Genomic DNA, 22,103 nt, shown 5'->3' on the forward strand with positions numbered 1-22,103 from the left:
ATGTTTTGGAAATATTACTTGTGCCATGCACAAAATAGATGTCCTAACCGACTTGCCAAAACTATAGTTTGTTAACAAGAAATTTGTGGAGGGGTTGAAAAACGAGTTTTAATGACTCCAACCTAAGTGTATGTAAACTTCCGACTTCAACTGTATGTACAGTAGGGTTAAATGGTGGTGCAATGCATTTTTCCCATTCTCCTTGTACCGTTTTTGTGAACAAATGTGAAATTCACACTCCAACCTGTAAAAGCCAGCAATATGCAACAAAGCGTCTTGTCTGCCTGAAAACTACACGACGAAGAAGAAGAACGTGAAGAACGTGCCAGTGATGTGAACAAGGCTAGTTGGGATACATCCTATGTCAAATTAACGTCAAAAGTTGATTTTAACCGTAACTTTTTTCTGACCTTAACCCAATTATCTCAAACTGCTCCGTAAAGTATCCTAACCTGCCGCGTAAATTCTCCTAACCTGCTCCGAAATATAAATTCGGACATAAACTGTATCCCTTCTAGCCAAAATCGAGTGATACTGACATAAAACCCTAAAAGCAAAATGGCAGCCAGCAGTGGAAAATCTGTTCTGTTCGTGTGTCTGGGTAAGAAACGACCAAGAAAAAAACCCACAGTCTCTGTGATTTCATGCACATAACGAGTCAATGGTGTGTCAAGGTGATAATACATTTAAAAAATTGCTATACACTTGGAACTGACTGCTGTTTGTACATGAATGGCAAGTGATGCTAACGGGTGCTATGCTAGCTCCAGTAGTTACTGTGTAACTAGCTAGCTAAACCATTGAAAACGTTGGTACAATAACTATTGCAACCGCTATTGAAGTTAGTTAGCTAGCTAACTAAATTGCACATATCAATTTCTGTATCCAACTTGTAATACCAAAACCTTACATTCACTGCCATGATTTAGTATGGAATCAGTCCACATCTTCCTCTGAAAAACTAGTGACTACTCATCAAACTTGCCTAATATCCCTTACTAATATATCACCAGATTCTCCTTATCTGAAATGCAAAGGCAATGAAAAGGTCGCTCAATGATTCTACCACGGCCTAAGACCTTTGGACAGTAGAGTCCAATGTAAATTTATGTACGAAGATCTTGTGCCATAGCCAGGCAGGCTTAGGTGATTATGGGAATTCATTTTGTAGTCAACAGCCAGCTATCAAAAGTTTCTCATGTTTCCAATATGTTATATTGAACTGTTAATTGGAGATTTAATTTCAACGACGTTCCATTGTTCAGATTGCATAATGTAAAACGTGACCAATACCTCCAATCAAACACTGTAGTTGACTCAATTGGGTCTCAACAAGTTAAATTATTATTTTTCATTCAGAAATATAGGGTAGATATTCGCCAAGACTCCAGGGGATATTGTGAGATAATCAGTTTTTGCATCTCCACTAGCGCTGCCAAATAGCTAACTTTTCTGTGGCTCGACTGGGTAAGACACTTCAGGAGGGCGGTCATATGTGTTTGCGAGGCAGAGGTCCTAGGTTCGAGACTCGGTATGAGCTGAGTTATGAGGAAGTGGTACTGGTGAAGCAAGCAGCGTGACCTAATTTAGCCAAGCACTCTAATGATAGTCAGCTTATTATGTGTCATTTTTTTTGTTGAACAGGGAACATTTGCAGGTCCCCCATCGCCGAAGCCGTCTTCAGGAAAATGGCGACAGATGCTGGTGTTGTTGACAAGGTAAAGGCTTAAATGTATATGTGTGGGTAGATCTTCACAGGAACATATTGACAGCTCTGTTACATAGAAGTAATGCGTGGAAGTAATGCAAATATTTGATAACTTGTTTTGTGTAGACTTTGCTCCACATATGTTGTGCGTTTGTTGAGCTACTGTACTCTTTTGATTGATAAAGATTTGTTCCCCTACTGCATCATATTCCAAACTGTTTCAAAAAAAATATATATATATAAAATAAATAAAACCTTTATTTAACTAGGCAAGTCAGTTAAGAACAAATTCTTATTTACAATGACGACCTACCAAAAGGCCTCCTGCGGGGACGGGAGCTGGGGTTCAAAATAAAAATGTATTAAATACAAATATAGGGCAAAACACACATCACAACAAGAGAGACAACACTACATAAAGAGAGACCTAAGACAACAACACAGCATGGCAGCAACACAACATGACAACAACATGGCAGCAGCACAACATGGTAGCAGCACAAAACAGGGTACAGACATTATTGTACACAGACAACAGCACAAAGGGCAAGAAGGTAGAGACAATACATCACACAAAGCAGCCACAACTCTCAGTTAGAGTGTCCATGATTGAGTCTTTGAATGAAGAGATGGAGATGAAACTGTCCAGTTTGAGTGTTTGTTGCAGCTTGTTCCAGTCGCTATCTGCAGCGAACTGAAAAGAGGAGCGACCCAGGGATGTATGTGCTTTGGGGACCTTTAACAGAATGTGACTGGCGGAGCGAGTGTTGTATGTGGAGGATGAGGGCTGCAGTAGATATCTCAGATAGGGGGGAGTGAGGCCTAAGAGGGTTTTGCAAATCAGCATCAACCAGTGGGTCTTGCGATGGGTATACGGAGATGACCAGCTCTGCAGTCTTCTGCTTCTAGAGATGGAGATGCATTTTTAACAGTATAGGCTAAGGAAACAAACAAATTAGACTGAAATCTATCAACCTATTATTAGATTGCTCTAATGTGCTGCATGTGCTGAGTCATTGTGTGCATATGAATACATTTTGCTTTGTTGTTGCTGTTCTCCTGCTCTGCATAGTGGAGGATAGACAGTGCTGCCACCTCCACCTATGAGATAGGCAACCCTCCAGACCACCGTGGTCAAGCCTGCATGAAGAAACACGGGGTGCCCATGAGGCATGTAGCCAGGCAGGTACGACCAACCCCTTTATCCTTCCTGTTAGCATTAGCTAGCTAGCTCTTGTGTTCTCTGTTGTTGCAGTGGGTCATAGACAGTGGTGCCACGACTGACTGGAACACAGGCAGCTCCCCGGACGCCCGTGGTCTGGGCTGCCTGAGGACACATGGCATTGAAACAAAACACAGGGCCCGACAGGTATATGATACATCAGTCACCCTGGGGTCCTTGCTGGGTTGCTTTGGAGACTGTATACAAGTGTGTGTGGCATGGATAGTGTGTGTGTGTGGGGGAGAGTGTGTGTGTGTGTGAGTTGGCTGTATTAGCCTAAATCCCATGAATAAAACACTTGAGCACAATGACTTTCCTAGCAGTACTAACTTTTATTGCCAATGCTTAGTATTGCATCCTGATAGACGCTGTTAAATCACACCAAGATGTTATGAAGTCTGGTATCTAGGCTCTCCAAATCTACTCAGTCTATTGAAAGAGACAAGCTTGGGGTTAATTCCATTTCAATTCCAGTCAATTTAGGAAGTACACTGAAATTCCAATTCTTGTCAACCCTTTTCATTTTGGAAAATGTGTAATTTGGATTACTTTTTTAATTGACTGGAATTGAAATGGATTACACCCCAACCATATTTGCCAACTGTGTTAGTGGGCCTCATGTTTTGCTGGTCTTTTTCTCAAGTTTTTCCAGCTCTCCCTTTCTCTCCTGCCAGCTCTCTGGTGCCCTCCCTGACCCAATGCTGGGAAGGGGAGCTGCCGTCATGTTGGTTTGTCTCTCATAACGGACAGAGGCCAACCCCGTTCTAATCTCCAGAAACTAGGGATGGGAGCTCAACGCTGCCCTGGCTCTGAGCCACCCATGTCTCCACGCAATGAACTTTGACAAGCTCTGAGTTTCTCTCTCGCTCTCTGTTCCCCCCCGTTCCCTGCTAATTTCAGTGAACTTTAACTCACTGTTTCTTGCCTCTAATGTAATGTCTCGGCTTGCCTCAGAAAATAATGTTTGGAGACAGAGGGTGCTCTGTTTAATAAAAAACGGGAGTTTGTTTTATTGAGAGACAACGGCAAGGGGATAGAATGGGGACTTTGTTTTTTGTTTTTTTGAGTTGATGAATCCATAAGTGCATCGTCACAGAGAAAGATTAAGTTATTTTAGTCTTAACACTGGAAATCCCAGATATTTGATTGGAGGGGGCCCTGCAAGGGGTTTGAAGCGATATGATTTTTTGCCCTGAATGCAAATTGTCATAATCAAGCATACTTTTTTCAGTCTGGGTGTCATCCCAATTCCCATCACCACATTTGACTTACTGTAGCTTTAGACTGAGCTCTTGTAAGCAGATAGTTCCCTGCTCCACTCACTCCACACAAAGAGTCATACAATAACTCAACAACTCCACACGGTTTCTGAACTTTTTATCTGTCTGCTCTCAGACCGGGTCCTCGTTCTCCCTTATTTTTCCTTATATCTCTCCCCTCCTACCCGTTCCTCATATAACAGCCTCCCTGACTGTCAGTCAAAAATTCCAGAAATCCAACCAGGCTCTATCGCTGCATTGTGGAGGGGGTTCACATGAGGATTTTGACCAGAGATTATTGCAAAGGGAGAAGACAAATATTGTGTGTGTGTGTGTGTGTTTGCGCTGTAAAGCCCAAGCGGGGAACTACAGAGTTTAAATAGCAGTGGATGGAATTTGACATTTTGCCAACTTAACTTTCATTTTGCAAGGGTTTTTGGATCAATACAAATACTACATACACAACACCTAGTTATTATATACTCTTATTATACAAATCTGGAATGGTCAATTTCTGGCGAGCTTTCATGTAAATGGCTCTTTCTCTCTGTCTTTACTCCCTCTACTTCTTTCTCTTCACTCTTTTAACCTATCCATTCCCAAGTCCCACCCTAGAAACCCTTTCAAACCATAATTGAGGCATGGCCTCACTCTCCTGAGTCATGGCTGAGTAAGTGTTGCACAACAAGATTCACACACAGTGCATTCAGAAAGTATTCAGATCCCTTGATTTCTCCCCCCCCCACATTTTGTTACGTTCAGCCTTATTCTAACATTGATTACATTTGTTTTTTCTTCTCATCAATCTACACACACTACCCCATAATGACAACGCAAAAACAGGTTTTCAGAAATTTGTGAAAATGCATTACAAATATAAAAACAGATATTTAATTTACATAAGTATTCACCCTTTACTCAGTACTTTGTTGAAGCACGTTTAGCAGCGATTACAGCCTCGAATCTTCTTGGTTATGATGCTACAAGCTTGGCACACCTGTATTTGTGGAGTTTCTCACATTCTTCTCTGCAGATCCTCTCAAGCTTTGTCAGGTTGGATGGGGAGCGTTGTTGCACAGCTATGTTCAGGTCTCTCCAGAATGTTAGACCGGGTTGAAGTCCGGGCTTTGGCTGGGCCACTCATGGACATTCAGAGACTTGTCCCGAAGCCACTCCTGCATTGTCTTGGCTGTGTGCTTAGAGTCGTTGTCCTGTTGGAAGGCGAACCTTCGCCTTCGGTTCTGAGTGCTCTGGAGCAGGTTTTCATCAAGGATCTCTCTACTTTGCTCTGTTCATCTTTCCCTCGATCCTGACTAGTCTCACAATCCCTGCCGCTGAAAAACATCCCCACAGCATGATGCTGCCACCACCATGCTTCACCGTAGGGATGGTGCCAAAACAGGATGCACCTGAGCTCAATTTCAAGTCTCATAGCAAAGGGTCTGAATACTTATGTAAATAAGGTATTTCTGTTTTATATTTTTTATAAATTTGCAACATTTTTAATACCGGTTTACGCTTTGTCATTATGGGGTATTTAGTGTAGATTGAAAATTATTAATTTAATCAATTTGAGAATAAGGCTGTAACGTAACAAAATGTGGAAAAAGTCAAAGGGTCTGAATACTTTCCGAATGCACTGTACTTGAAGATGTACTGCTTTGATCCCTTTCATAACCCTGAACATGGAGGGACCCAGACACCGCACCTCTCCATCTCTCTCTCGCTCTCTCTCTCTTTCTCCTTCTTCTTCTCTCTCTGAGTTCTCTGGAACCTCTCAATTTGACTCAACGAGAACCAGGGAGAGGTCTTTACCACTGTAATGGAACATATATACCAGGCAGAAGTTATATAGGGCCTAGTGCCTGACAGTTAAACTTTATAGAGAAAGCACAGCATCCAGTCTTGTGTTGTCAACACACACCAGTACCAATGTTAACATTTTGTCTTCTGTGTTTTTTTTCTTCTAGGTGACAAAGGAGGATTTTATGTCATTTGACTACATTCTGTGCATGGATGAGAGCAATTTGAGGTATATGCATCTTAACCCTATGTTCGTGTGTGAGTGTGTGTGTCCATGCGTATATGTGTGTGTGTGTGCTCGGTCTGCTTCCTTTGTTCAAGAGGGGGGTGAACACAATTTGCAACATCTGCACGGATACTCTGACTCACAGAACGGTGTTCTGTGCCATGACATCACAAGTCTATTCTATTCCGGGCTGCCATTCAAAATTATTGGAGTAAAAATGTTTAAGTAACATCCTTGGGGTTTACTTGTTCTATGACCCTATGGCACTTACCCAAACATGATTACCGGGGTCACAAACTAAGTCAGAGAAGAGCTTATGCGGAGTGTAGAAATGGCCCGGGATATTGAGATAGACCGAGCAATAAAAGTACAATAGAAACGAGGTAATTGTCAGATCCAAACTTTATATCAGGAACTTGGTGATGGCTGTCGTCCATTCAAAATGTCATTGTCTGTATGTTAAAGTTAGGCTTTCCCTGCAACGGGTCAGGTGGGGGGATGCCTTGGCGATTGTGGAGAAGTATATTGTGTACACACACACAGATGCAGACGTGACATACAGGCAGACATGTACACATCAAGGTCTATGTAAAGTGTAGGGGTAAAGTCTGTCTAACAAGTGAGTGTCCCTAAGCTGTTTGCATGTGAAGCCTGGGCAGGGGGAGGGATATTTCTTGCTACTTTGAACGTTCAGGGATCATTTAGAGATCACATGCCTAAGGCGGTGCGGTCTGTAAGCAGCTTACTGAGGTCTTTGGATGCCTCGTCTTTTCTGTTTGGGGGCGACTTTTCCCTTTTCTTCATCCATTCTGTTTCTCTCTCCAAGTATTTGGTTGGCTAGCGAGAGAAAGAGATTAACCTTAACTCCCCGCCAATTATTACCAATGACCTAATTAATCATCACCAGTTAGTTTTTACATGTTTTATTATTGTGTTGGATTATAGTGCTTTACTTACCTTTCAGTTTAGTCAGTGGGAACCAGGAGCCCTTTCATCTCCGCTGCATTCTACATTTACAATGCAGTGCTATACAACTCACCTTAAACCCCCCCCCCCCCCCATGAAAGCGTCAGCTGCTCTACCACAGGGTTAGGCACAGGAGGTGGCAGTGGGGCGGTAGTTCCCTGTTTTGAGTCCCATTCCCAGTATTGGAAGCTTCCCAGCTTGGCCCCATACCCTCATTGTGGGGGAGTCAGTCCCCTCTCGGTCCAAGCAGTATGGCTGGCCATTTCATTTGAGCCATTACACTACTTACAATGGGAAGGACCTGGCAACAGCTTTGTTTTAGTGCCTGGGTTAGTAATAGTTTTTAAATATCCGCTGCATTTCTAGACCCCTGTGGTCTGGTTTACAGCCAGGCATGGTGCATGGATCCTTCCTAGCTGCTTTTATTACTGAGTGTATTGTTGTATTTATAAGCCCAATTACCCAAGCATCAAAATAAAAGAAACCAGTAAAGTCAATAAAAGACTAATTTCCACAGTTGGATTGTGAGGACTTGTTTGAAGAAGTTGTGTAGCCTTTAAGTAACTGTTCTAGTAACTGTCAAAAGGATTTAGTCACAAATACATTCTCATATATTGATAGTTGGTTTCAGAGTTCGACTTGTTGTGCACTGATAGCGTATACCACAGTAAGCCATTTAGAAGACTTGGAATAGAATAGATGTGTTGTCTGTGATAGGCTCTTGCATGTCACAGAAACACCAAACCAACAAAATGGGTGTCTAAGACTTATTAAACCTTTTTTATTTGGTTCCATTTGTTATGGATGGCCATTTATACCACAATAAAAGTTGTTCTATCAAATTGGTGGTTACATTTGTAAAAGTCTGTCAGATATTTGGTCCAAAATAGCACTGGTGGTATTTGATTTTAGTATTGTCACAGGAACAAATCCTAACCGTCTCTGACTTCTCTCTCTTTACAGTGACCTGAAAAAGAAGGCAAACTCTGTGAAAAACAGCAAAGCCATGATTGAGCTGCTGGGCTCGTACGACCCAGAGAAACAACTGATCATCAAAGACCCATACTACGTAAGTCTACTGCACTGACAGTGTTTTCCCACCAGTACTAAGTGGCCCTATCACAACTGGGTTACTAGATTTAGACAAAAAACAGATTCTGCTGCTCGCGTTGTGAATAAAAAACATGACTGCATATGGCTTAACCCACCAACATTATTCTAAAGTGCTGTAGGCTACATGAATCCATACACTTACAGCGAGATAAGGTAACACATTCAGTAGAACAATGTCCTGTTCTCTACAGGGTAAGTTTCCATGTTAACTCCCATAATTCAGAGAGTCCTTGTGTCCTCACACCAGCACTATCTATGTCTAAGCCTCACTCTGGGCTCCCGAGTGGCGCAGCGCTCTAAGGCACTGTATCTCAGTGCAGTGCAGTGCAGTGCCAGTCCCTGGTTCAAATCCAGGCTGTATCACATCCGGCCTTGATTGGGAGTCCCATAGGGCGGTGCACAATTGGCCCAGCGTCGTCCGGGGTAGGCCGTCATTGTAAATAAGAATTTGTTTTTAACTAAATTGCCTAGTGTAAAAAAAAAAAAAAAGTAATCCCCAGTTAAAACCACTGTATGGAACAATTGGTTTCTGATGGGAAAAGTTATTGTCTTCCTCTCATGTCCTGAGATACGATATTATTACGATACGATATTATCATGGTACTTTGGTGCCGACACGATATATATTGTGATTCTCACAATTCTATATGTATTGTGATTCGATAATTTGATTTTATTGCAATTTGATGTTCCAAACATTATTGCTCACCATATGTCCGCTACAGAGGGACAAGAGAGCCATGAGAACGTTTTGATCAGTCATGGAAATAAAACTGTTAAACAAATTGTCTCCCTACTTAAAAAGATGGAGAACAAGCTATGAAGGAAAAATACTGGAGTTTTGGTGCAGTTACAGCCAACTAGCGCAAAAATAATATTGCGAAATTGTCAAAACGATATGGTATATTGTCAAAAATAATATCCTGATATGTACAGTACCAGTCAAAAGTTTGGACACACCTACTCATTCAAGGGTTTTTCTTTATTTTTACTATTTTCTACATTGTAGAATATTGATGAAGACATCAAAACTATGAAATAACACATATGGAAACAGCATTCTGCAGCGATACGCCATCCCATCTGGTTTGCGCTTAGTGCGACTATCATTTGTTTTTCAACAGAACAATGAGACAAGAAAAACCCTGGAATGAGTAGGTATGTCCAAACTTTTGACTGGTACTGTAACTATCGATTTTTGTCCCCCGTCACTAGTGTCCTGTGTCCTCAAGTCTCTGCAGCCGCACTTTACCATCTCACAACATGTTTAATGGCTTTGTTAACTTTTCCCAGCTTTAAATGCTTCCTATGTAAGTCCTGCCAAATGGCATCGGAAGTGGAGGCCGGTTGGTTTGTGCAGTGTTAATAGAATTTTACATGGATGTGATGAGTGAGGTAGGGAGGGGGCTGATACTGGGGGAGGAGATGGGCAGTTAGTTTGATAATTGAAGTCCAGTTGTTGGTCCTCTACAGTCTCTGTTGTTGGGTGTGGAGGAAGATAATTAGAAAAAAGGAGGGAAATGTTTCAGGAATGTGAAAATGCAGGCAAACTGCATGTTTGGTTTGATGAGGAATGCTATATAAATCATATCCCCTGTCCTATATTCTTGTTAAAATAATAAATTAATTAATTTGTTGTGTGGTCTTGACCAGGGACATGCATGTTGCGGGTAGACCGCTGATCGCATAATGTCATGTGTGGGTAATTGAGATGTTTCTATTAGGGTTTCAGGAAACATCCCTTTTGATAGAATAATGACGGTAAAGTATTAATGTTGCGATGGTTGTGGTTGACCAAAATAAAGTGTCTGTGTGCACTCTGGTTCAATCATGTGTGTCCCTCTTCTTGGCTGTCTGTCCCTGTGTGTTAAAATCCCAGTGCTGTCAAAAATGTGATTTTCCTATGTTTTATATATATTTCCACACTGAGGTTGTAAAAATATTGTGAAAATGATCCTGCCCTTTTAGTGTACGAGCTGTTTGATAAAAAAGAAAACGCCTGGAATTTCAGCCTGTTTTGGTGGGATGGAGTTTTGGCTTCACCAGGCAGTAAATTAGTTAATAGACCAATAAGAGTTCTAAATCTCTTTGCCAATAACAGCAAATTTTCAGTTTTACCCTCCCCACTTAGACCACTACAACAGTCCTAGCAAAATTCTTGCTTGAGAAATTACTCTTTGCTAAGAAGCTATTTTTGTTTCTTTTTGATCATTTCAATTAGAAACAGTCACAGTAAGGTATCTAATTGTTACCCAGAAATGATTTGCTATTGAGATAAAAATGTCTGCATTGGACCTTTAACACCAGCTGTGAGTGTGTGGTAGCCAGAGGGAGCTTAGCCTTAAGCATGGTTTCAGAGGCGCGTAAATAAATATTTTGGCGTGTTGACAGCGCTGGGTTGTGGTCCGTCATCCTTCGCCACAACGCATGGCAGAGAAGCACAGTAAAGGACTAGAGCCAGACGGCTCTGTTTTTTAAATAAATTGAGACACGAGTTTCTCAGTCCAACCTTAGAGCCGATGACAAGCTCTGAGGAGGACGTAGCTGAATGTGGTTCCAAAGACTTAGTTTGGAGCCTTTTTGTTTGGATCAGAGACTGAGTTTGGGGGTGGAGGGGGTGGAGGAACTGGGTGGGTGTTAAGAGTCTTCAGGTGTGGTTGGCTGTTCTCCTGCCAGCGAAGGAGTATATTAAAAGGCTAACTGTCAAATGTGTCCAAGTACATTTTGTACAGGGACTCATTTCTGAACGATTCTGCTTTTGATTTGAGTTCCAGTATGGTATAAAACGAGCCGTCCGTTATTAAAAACAATACAATTTTTCAGACGGTTTCTACCTTTTACAATGGCCTGAACAAGTAAAAAACACTTTAAAACGTATTACAAAACGGCGTGTGCACTCTACTCCTAGACCATTTCTGAGGAAAGAAAATATCTTTCATTTTTGGATGAACTTTTTAAAGTTAGGGTTACATGCCGCTGTCATGCATAGACTGAGTTGTCGGCCATCTTCCCTGGTTGTTACAGATATTATTGTTTGTGAATATGAGATCATCGCTTTAGGAGTCCCCAACCGGCCTCTACAATGGACTGTCTGTTTCACCAATGCATGTGGACAGATATTACATCTATTGTTGTTTATTTATTGCATCTCTCTCTGTTTTGTATATTTTTCTGGAAAGAGTCTCTTCTTGATGTTTTAACATTACTATTCACACAGTGTAAATTTGAGTTTTAAATTAGTTTGCCACACAACACGAGAGAGAGAAGTTAAGAGGAATGCACTCTAAGGTTTCTAAAGGCAAACGCTGAACATTTCAAAGGACAAGACATGCCCTTTTGGCACTTTGGATTGGTGTCACAGGTCTCTGAAAGGTGTAACGTTCTTTATGGTGGGCCTGGAAAGTTGGCTGTTTTCTTCTCTATTATTGGCTAATTTAATGACAAGAGCCAATTGGACAGAATTGTGTGGGTTTTGGGGGGGAAAACGTCACTGAAGAAACCCCCTATCCAATGTCAGCTCTATTCTACTGGGTTGGGAAATTATTGAGCTAGTAACTAGAGGCTTTCTGATTCAGATTTTGAGAAAGATTAACTGCTTCATTGCTCATGGAAAAGGCTCTTTCCTGCTGTTTTATTTTGATGGCACTATTTAAATGCCTTAATAAAAGAATATTGATGAACACATCAAATTTTATTTAATAGCTTTCTGAAAAGCAAAAATGTATAACTTTTATTCATACAATATTTTGGGGCAAAATTCATTGATTTCCCTTTTTTTCTGTTCTATAGGGGCATGAGGAAGACTTTGAAAATGTGTACGAACAATGTGTGAGATGCTGCAAAGTGTTTTTGGAAAACAACTCGTAATCAGACCCAAGATCTGACCGGTGAACATCCACCCAAACACGAGACTGATAGTAAAGAAACCATCCTCCGTTATCATCCATAGTTGTGCAGTTACAATACACATCTGCCAGGTCACACTAACAGTAGTTCCCATCAATATGGTGTAGCAATCAGTTGATTGTCACATAATCTACAATATGTCTGTAAAACGAACGGTTTACTGTACTGTGTCCTAAATAAAATGCTTTTTTTGAGGAATCTGCAGATTGTCTGGTCTCTTCAAATAAACAATACATACTCAACAGAACTAACAATGCACTATTCTCTCTTTATCTTATTTCTCTCTTTTACATTTTGTAAATTGTTAGTCTAATCTAGTCTAACATAGCCATCAACGTTTATAGAGATTAATATGGATGCATTATGGCATGACCAGACATTTTAGGGTTCAGAGGGCAGGGTTAAAGGTTGAGACCAGGGTCAAAGTTAATGCTTGCCCAAATGATAATCTTGTTGGGTATTTGACACGGGCTTAGTTAGTTACTTTCATGTCACAATGTTTTTTTAATTTTGAGTTATTCTTCCATTTGTACTCCTCCCATGACATCTTACTTCGAACATCAGGGCTTTGATAAAACAAAACCTATAAAATCACTTTAATGAGTAATTACTGTAGCTCAGCTATTGGTATTTTAGAGAAATGAGAGGACAAAAATAGTCTGCAATAATTTGTTCTCATAACTAGCTAATGATGCTACTTAGCCTCTTTATCTTACCACTGGCACCTCCACCATTATGCCTGATTTGGACCTGCACATATTCCTCCTTATGTCAAAAATGATTAAAATTCCAAACCATGGCAGCCCAAGGTAGTGCAGAATGCTGCCCGTTGAAAATAAAAACCCTGAATTGTACGTTTTCAGGTGTATATCACTGTGGATTTAGTTCCTAGGCTGTGATTGACAGAAATTGGGAGCAGTAATGCATAATAAACCAGAGGAAGTAGATGAAGGCATTGATATATCGTGTTTGAGTGGAACGACCAAAGGAATGTCCCTCCACATACTGTTCTCTGCTAGTGTGGTCCATTCTATCCTAGGCCTGTGCTCAATCCAAACCAGCAAACCAGTTTGTCGTACTAGGGTAAAGCCAAAGCATGGTGAATTATTTATTCAGCATTGCACAAGAGAGTATTTGAATTAATCTAAAGTTGAGTGTCTGATTTTGATTGAGTAGGATTCTTACTGTAGTATCATGCTGAGAAAAAAAGTGTTACTTAGGGTTAATCACTCTGCCTGCTAGCTTGTACAAACATATGTTGGCACGGGGGAATGGGATCCACAATGCATAAATCCTGCAGTACAACAAATGGTTGATTGTTTGGTTACTTTGTCATTTGAACCTAAACAAATAGACATTTTCAGACAAATATTTACTCTCTTAGGTAAAGAGAACTTCCATTGACAGAATACATTTTCCGGCAAGTTCACTCAATGCTCATTAAGCAAAAACTACTTGCCTTTAAAGGGATACTTTGGGATTTTGACAATGAGGCCCTTTAATTCCCCAGAGTCGGATGAACTCGCATGCTAATGCTAGTTAGCATTGGCTTGTGAAACTACCTCTTACTTCCTTCATACTGGACACAGAGACAAAATAGTATCCACAAGTTCATCTGACTTTGGGAAGGTAGATAAAGGGCCTCATTGCCAAAATTCCAAAGTAACCCTTTAATGCTCATTGTCCCTTACAATTACAGTACATAATGTGAATTTTAGATAACTGACTTTGCAAAGTGTTTTATTTGTCTTTTAATCTACAGTGAACAAAAAATATAAATGCAACTTGCAAACATTTCAAAGATTTTAATATGTTACAGTTCATATAGGGAAATCAGTCATTTAAAATAAATTCATTAGGCCAATGGATTTCGCATGACTGGGAATACAGATATGCATCTGTTGGTCACAGATACCTTAAAAAAAGGTAGGGGCATGGATCAGAAAAAACAGTATTGGGTGTGACCACCATTTGCCACATGCAGCGTGACACATCTCCTTCTCATAGAGTTGATCAGGCTGTTGATTGTGGCCTGTGGATTTCCCCCCCCCACTCTTCAATGGCTGTGCGAAGTTGCTAGATATTGGCGGGAACTGGAACACGCTGTCGTACATGTCGAACCACAGCATCCCAACATGCTCAATTGGTGACATGTCTGGTGAGTATGCAGGCCATGGAAGAACTGGGACATTTTCAGCTTCCAGGAATTGTGTACAGATCCTTGCAACATGGAGCTGTGCATTATCATGCTGAAACATGAGGTGATGGTGGCGGATGAATGACACGACAATGGGCCTCAGGATCTCGTCACGGTATCTCTGTGCATTCAAATTGCCATAGATAAAATGCAATTGCGTTCATTGTCCGTAGCTTATGCCTGCCCATAACATAACCCCACCGCCCTCACGGGGCACTCTGTTCACAACGTTGACATCAGAAAACCGCTCGCCCAGATGGCGCCATACACGGTCTGCCATCTGCCCGGTACAGTTCAAACTGGGATTCATCCGTGAAGAGCACACTTCTCCAGCGTGCCAGTGGCCATCGAAGGTGAGTATTTGCCCTCTGAAGTCAGTTATGACGCCAAACTGCAGTCAGGTCAAGGACAACGAGCACGCAGATGAGCTTCGCTGAGACGGTTTGACAGTTTGTGCAGAAATCCTTTGTTTGTGCAAACCCAGTTTCTTCAGCTGTCCGGGTGGCTGGTCTCAGACGATCCCGCAGGTGAAGGAGTGGGATGTAGAGGTCCTGGGCTGGCGTGGTTACAGGTGGTCTGCGGTTTTGAGGCCGGTTGGACATGCTGCCAATTTCTGTAAAACGATGTTGGAGGCGGGTTATGGTTGAGAAATTAACATTCAATTCTCTGGCAAGAGCTCTGGTGGACATTCCTGCAGTCAGCATGCCAATTACCTAAAAACCTGAGGCATCTGTTGCATTGTGTTGTGTGACAAAACTGCTAATTTTTTACTTTTATTGTCCCCAGCACAAGGTGTACCTGTGTAATGATCATGCTGTTTAATCAGCTTCTTGATATGCCGCACCTGTCAGGTGGATGGATTATCTTGGCAAAGGAGAAAATGCACACTAACAGGGATGTAAACAAATCTGTGCACAACAATTTCTGTGATCTTTTATTTCAGCTCATGAAACATGGGACCAACACTTAATTAACATGTTGCATTTATATTTTAGTTCAGTGTATTAATCTAGACCTGTAAGGAAGCCAGAGACCTGTGCAACCTACTGGATTCCTATAGATTCCAATTGAATCATATTGCCTGTTATAGTCAGTGATGAACAACACCACGTACTTTAAGAAACAACAGAGAGAGGCCGCTCATATTTGTACCAATCTTATAATTTATTTAAATATATTTCATGTTTTTGATATATATTTTTTAACACCAAGTTAATATACGTCAAACACTTTAATTTATGGTTGTTATGTGGATTCCTTTTATGCTTTTTACAATATGTACATATTGCACTCAGGTTAGAATGTTTATACATACTGTATACAGAGGAAAACATATGACAACTTGAATATATAAATATACTATGTACCACACTACCACACTCAGACTCACAGGAGGGTTTCTTCTTACACACAACTTCTGACTGCAACCAGTGCCTAATATATAGTGTCTCTTGTTTTAATACATGTCTTACAAAGACATAAAAAGGCAAGGAAATTGTCATGCAGTTAATAATTTAATCATACGTTTCAGTGTGGTCACAGGTAGGTGAGAGAATGTCCGAGATAGCCTTTTATCCACTAATAGGTAGTGCTGCTGACAAAGATATGACGCCGAACCACAACATAAATACAACCTAAAAAGGCATGTCGCAACCCAACCAAAAGATTTGATTGATTTCAATTGTTGTTGTTGTTTTTTTTTTGGGGGGGGGGGTTAAAAACAAACAAAAGCAATCCCTTTTCTCTTTTGGTAAAAACCAAGAAAGAAAGAAGAAAGTAGAGTTTGTCCAGCCAGCAGGACAATAATAACCCCGAAATCTGTGGTTGCTGCCATTTTTCCCCCTTCACCTTCTGTATCTTCTGTATAGTCTCTTGTCAAGACCCGCAGTGACCACAGACTGTGTAGGGTCCAGGGAGGCCTGTGGGTGGTAATCCATGTCTTTGTAAAATAGTGAACTCTGATGACGGATACTGCGTAATGGCGGACGTGACTGGTTCGAGTTTGTTTGGTTTCCCTGTTGTTGTCTAAGGCACTTTTTGTCAGGGCTCTCTTCTGGACAGCTCTGGTTTGGCTTCAACCTGCGAGAGAGAGGAAGTGAAATTTAGTGCTCTCTCGTACTTGGCAGCGCCCAGAAATTCTTTCCTCTCCAAAAGTACCATGAAAAATGGAGAAAGAAACATGATTTGTTACAGATCTGCATTTCATGCTGTGCTCCAAAAACTGTGTGGACACCGTGCATGGCACTGATTAGATCTACCTATAAGGCTGAGAAAGACATTTTAACATTACTTAACTTCTTCCTTTCAACTTAATGCTATGACTCTACGCAGTAAATTGAAACCATGTGAGGTGCAGTTCACCTTGGCCAGGTGTTTTAGGTCACATTTCACTTTTGCAACAAGTATTTTTTATGTGGGATAAGTACTATTGATTTGTGTCAGGTTTAACAATGCATATTATTATACATGTAACAGGTGTATTTGATTAACACTTTCTGTTTGACCTGTGTAAAGCCCATTAGACTGTTATTAGTTTCACTGAATAGACAAGGACCTGAGCCATAAACAAACATACACAATACTTAGACCCCTGTGCTCTTCCAGACCATGTGACCTGACTAGGAAAAACTCTTTTAAAAATTATATGCACACTTACTTGATTTCTGCTACCCTTCTGTACATCGTGGGCTCCCTGCTAAGCGTGTGAGAAGCCGTGCGCATCTTTTGAAGTCTTAAAAGGAAAGAAAAGAAATAGAGGGATGAATGAATGCCTGGGAGACAGTACTATGCCTCCCCTTATACATAACACATGTGGTGTGCCTATAAACACTGCTTTAAATCCAGGGAAAATGTATTCTTTGTCATATGAAGAGGTTGAGGAACTTACATGCAGGTATTGTGCAGTCTCTGGTGTTGTGATATAGTCTGTATACGTGCTTTCTGCATTTGGGATTGAAATACAGAGGACCTGAGGGACAGAGAAAGCCTTTGAGTTAAAGCCGAGCAGACCAACTACTATCACCTTTCTCTCCCTTTCTTGTCCTTTACATCCTGACCCACCGCTCTCAAATCTCTCTCTCTCTCTCACACACACACACACACATCATATGATGTGTATCTCACCTGTTAAGTGTTTTAAAAACTTTTCTTTCTTTCTGAGATCTCTAGGAAATATTTCTGAAAGACAAAAAAGAAGGCAGGGGGTGAGAACAGGAGATCAAAGTGTGTTACTAACTGTAAGTCGCTCTGGGTAAGAGCATCTGCTAAATGACTAAAATGTCAAATGTAAATCACTTTCTTAAGATTCAGCAACTTCAAAATTCCCAAGGCATAACATATTTGAATGATGTGCACCCAGTACCCTCATAGCGCTTTACATTCCGTGGTGGTCTTTTTACACCACCATTTAAGACTGTTATACAACATATTTTGGAGTTCATGGTAACGCCCAGCTGTCAATGTGCAAACTCACCAATAATTTGATCGCCACTATCTGTTTTGAGGTTTCGTAAATCCCTTTTTGTCTCAACTGGGGATTCTCTCCTAGAAGTCGACTGCGATGCTGCGTTCGTGCTGTTCTCACCGCGGCTCTCCTCCACGTGCTTCACTATGTCTGCAATCCGCCTGAGTAGGCTCTTGTCGTTCCTCGCGACCGTGGGAGCCGTGGCTGGCGCGCTCTCCTCACAGTGGCTGGTAGTACTGCAGATCAGCAATATGAGTCCCATAACTACAGGCTTGCACAGTCCGCTCATTGCTACGGCAGGCTGAGGAAAGGGATCTCCCTCTCTGACTCTGCGGTGAGTTTAACGAGACCCCTGCAAGAGTTAAGACTTGGGGGTCACAAATGAAGCCCTCTGACGCACAGAACCATTACATTGTGTTCTTATCTTCAGCATTTCTCCAATATAAATTATTACATTATATAACCCCACATCTACCATGCCTATATATCCTGTCCTCTTAAACAGAGTATTTCACTGTTAGTCTACACCTGTTGTTTAAGAAGCATGTAAAATACAATTGTATTATATTATATATTACCTATTCACACCCATTCATGCAAGCAAATAGGATATCTACTTTCTATAGGAGATTAACAGGCGACGAACCAACTTTCATTGATCAAATCGATCCATATTTTTTTATTCAAACAAAATAGACGGTCAACTTTGTAGGTTAGTTCCAAACAAGTTAACTTTTTGTTACAATTCCTTATAGCAATTCCAATAGTTCTGCTTATGTTGGACAGTAATGTTGCCTTTATGAAATAAAGTTCTATAGTTAATCAGAATGCTGTGCACTTGAGAAAGTGTCAGAGAGAAGTCCGATGGAAAACTGTGAAATTACCTGTTTTGTCTCCGTTTCTAATATCCTCCAGTAAATCCGTCGATGTTTTAATGTCAACGCTATTGAACCGCGCCGGATAACTCAGTCTTCGGCACCGTTCTGCCCCATACCATTCCACGATTTAAAACACGACCACAGAGGAAAGGAGAGAATCATCAGTTTTTATAAGAAGTGTATTTGGGCTGCAAGTACGGTCATCTTCTGATCCTTCCTTGACCGACTTGATGGGAGAGAATGGAAAAGTAATTAAAAGGTCTGCTCCATATAGCCTATAGGCTAACTTCTGTGTGCGCCTTGATGACGTCTCAGGTTGTTTGCCAGGGTGCCACTCACTTTTTATTCTCGCTCTCATACGTAAGGAGCTGTCCCTCGAGGATCACCATGTCTTCAATTAGAGGCGTTATGAACACTCGTAAATAGGAAATATCACTCAAATTTCCCGATCATCCGCTCTGCCTTGTCAATTTCTTTGCGCTCTCCCTTTTTCGTCACTCCACTTATAGCCTATCTGCAATACGCGCTTACCAGGAAGCTTTTTTAAATTGTTTCCTTGAACTGAAATTCCAAATGACCGATGTGAACGTTCACAGATAACCGCATCTCGTCTTGCATATACTCATAATAACTTCCAATAACCTCGTCACTTTACAAATCAATAACAAATAAACTGAAAGACAATACAATTACCCACCATGACACAAGCTTTCGTAATTATTATATTATTTGCGTAATTCCAACATCGATTCATGAATAGGTGCCAACGGACTGAGAGGAACAAGTCAACTGAAGCCTTCGCCCGGTTTAAAATTCGTTTTGTTTACTTTCGTTGGTACAACTCCATCTAAGTAATGCCTCATTGTGTAATTGGCTTGGTTTCATTGACCTGCCTCCCCCTAAACGCTCATAATTGGTTTCAATCTGTTGGATGAAAGTTGAGATATGTTAGATGATGACCAATAGCCTACTTATCAACTTGTTGCAAAACCTTCACCTGTTTGAAACTTTTCCCATGTGTCTCCTTATTTGTGTTTATGGAGTCTTCATGACAGCCAGTAACAAATGTTGCCAAGACTACTTCGTTTATCGGATGTTCAAATTATAGCAGGCCTATATAACGATAATTGACACGACATCTGGTGTCTTTCGATAAAGGCAACGCCCAGGTTAAATGTTACTGCCGTGCGTAAGGACAGTGTGGTGCTGAAAGGATAGCGCTCACCTGCAGTGCGCACCTTCGAGGGTAGCTGCTGCTACACCAGAGGGGAGTGGGGACTGGTGTGTAATAATACAATTGGCTAGAGGGTTGTGTGTAGTAATATATTGTTATTATTATATTTCACTTAATTTATCACTTTTTTCAATCTTTCTGCCTATTATCAACAATGTAAATCAATCAAACATGTCTGAGTGTCCATTCCGTTCGTCTTCATCCCTATAGCTTACTCACTGGCATTACATCAACACTATACCTTTAACACACACCGGTATTATCTCTTTGGGCATACAGATACAGGCTATGACTCTACTAGGGAGGGAAGGAGAGTTCTGAAAGAGAGAGCGCGCGTGTCAGAGATATAGAGATCGCATCCGTGGAGGTAACATTAATATATAACGTTAATAGGTTCTAAACTAAAACTAAAATCTACTGCTGTGAACGCTGTGTCAAGTCTGTGACTAGCGAGTGAGCTCTATAATGAACGAAGGCGGGCGTTGAAACAGAAACGCTGAACGCTCTCATGCGATCCTGAAACACCTTGCATACTGGGCGTATCTACCACCACCAACAACCACAGCGAGTCAACTCAATCAACCGAAGAAGAGTGCGTTTAGCCTTTCTCTGTGTGAGCCCTCGTGCCTTTCCTATAACAAAATGTCGTATTCATATCCCCTCCACAAATATGCCTTACACCTGCTGATAACACCACATCTCATGTCACATTCCGCTGGAACTTTTGGCCAGGCGACAGACCCGCCGCATGTCACAATGTGACAACTACCTGTCCTGATGAAGAGTGAGTGATAAGGAGTAAAAACTACACATACAGCCAGCCACATGCCATGTCTCAGTCACAAGGCCTTTGTCAATGCATAAAGAGATGGAATAAAGAGGTCAGTTTAGGCAGTTGGTGTCCCAGTCTGCTATGATTTTAATGAATAAAAGTAGCCTATCATGGAGTGTTTGTCTGTAGTGAAATACCCTATTTAACCCTGTTAAGGTTCAACTCTTAAACATTCTTCTGACTCATAGGAATTAGCAAGGACACAACTTTGGTTTTAGAAGTGGGGGGGCATAGTAAAAAAGAAGAAGTTTTATCCAGTCTGATTAACACTCCATACAGCCTACCCGACCGCCCAGAGGCATCCGCATGGTCCTAAAGCACACTGTTGCCTCATTTTTGATCACATTCCAATGAATGTTCCAAAAATGTAATTTCAGAATGTGGGGGGGGGGGGGGGAAGGAACATGTCCCTCCCGTCCCAAGGAAAGTTGCACCCCTGGGAATTAGTGACCCTGAACAAACATATTCACATGAGGATTAGTCATTGTTCACCTTACTTGCCCACAAATGTTCCCTTTCTCAACTTATCTGTTTTTTTAAAATACTCATACCACAGTGATGAATGATTTTTATATCTTCTTTTATGACCTACATGTCCAGAACATGCTGAATGTATAAATCACTATGATTAACCTCCGCTCTCACAATATGTGACCTCTGCTGGTCACCTGATTTTCTGTCTGGTGGGTTTTGTGGGAGGTCTCTAATTTCTTCTCCTTTTCCCCCTCTCTCTTTTCTGTGCTGTGTGTGTTCTTCCTGGGTGATGATATTATACATTTGATATTATACATTATACCTCTGTCATGCACCATTCTCCTCAGGGTGTCCCGTCATCAGTTGGTTTTTACTTCCTCAAGGTGCTATTTGACATGATTCTCTGTTCTTTGTCAGAATAATGAATGAGATGTCCTTTGCACTTGGCGCCACAGCAAAGGAACCAATGTTGTCGTAATCAGGAATGTTGGAATATCTTCAGTTGTGAGGGTTGGTGACACTTTTTAGATTTTGGCTTTTGGAATCCACTAACTGTTACATTAGGGCCCAACTCAAAAACCGGTAACTGGATTTCCAGGCTGATTTGAAATTGTGTGAAAGTGTAACCGGTGTGAAATGGCTAGCTAGTTAGCGGGGTGCGCTAATAGCGTTTCAATCAGTGATGTCACTTGCTCTGAGACCTTGAAGTAGTTGTTCCCCTTGCTCTGCAAGGGCCGTGGCTTTTGTGGAGCGATGGGTAACGATACTTCGAGGGTGGCTGTTGTCGATATGTGCAGAGGGTCCCTGGTTCGAGCTCAGGTA

At 41.3% G+C, this 22,103-nt stretch overlaps 1 protein-coding gene and 1 long non-coding RNA gene across 3 annotated transcripts; one reads left to right on the forward strand and one right to left on the reverse strand.

Moving 5' to 3' along the window:
• Positions 1–380: 380 nt before the first annotated feature.
• Positions 381–12,405, forward strand: acp1 (acid phosphatase 1). 2 transcript variants are annotated; one of them, XM_038962288.1, is made up of 6 exons: positions 381–601; positions 1,645–1,718; positions 2,964–3,077; positions 6,160–6,221; positions 8,148–8,253; positions 12,087–12,405. In XM_038962288.1, exons 1-6 carry the CDS (start codon positions 559–561, stop codon positions 12,162–12,164), a joined length of 477 nt encoding a protein of 158 aa, XP_038818216.1. In that variant the 5' UTR covers positions 381–558; the 3' UTR covers positions 12,165–12,405. The 2 variants fall into 2 exon arrangements, with proteins under 2 accessions (XP_038818216.1, XP_038818215.1); XM_038962287.1 differs by lacking the exon at positions 2,964–3,077 and adding an exon at positions 2,781–2,894 and having other exon boundaries at positions 397–601.
• Positions 12,406–15,635: 3,230 nt separating this feature from the next.
• On the reverse strand, positions 15,636–19,081 carry LOC120019563. Its single transcript, XR_005472341.1, has 6 exons — positions 18,748–19,081; positions 17,873–18,215; positions 17,524–17,577; positions 17,288–17,368; positions 17,057–17,131; positions 15,636–16,479 (listed from the first exon to the last, which is right to left on the reverse strand). It is a non-coding gene; the product is annotated as an uncharacterized LOC120019563 (long non-coding RNA).
• Positions 19,082–22,103: the final 3,022 nt, after the last annotated feature.

The sequence above is a fragment of the Salvelinus namaycush genome, chromosome 24 (genome assembly GCF_016432855.1).
Source record: "Salvelinus namaycush isolate Seneca chromosome 24, SaNama_1.0, whole genome shotgun sequence".
In the NCBI taxonomy this organism is placed as follows: Eukaryota; Metazoa; Chordata; class Actinopteri; order Salmoniformes; family Salmonidae; genus Salvelinus; species Salvelinus namaycush.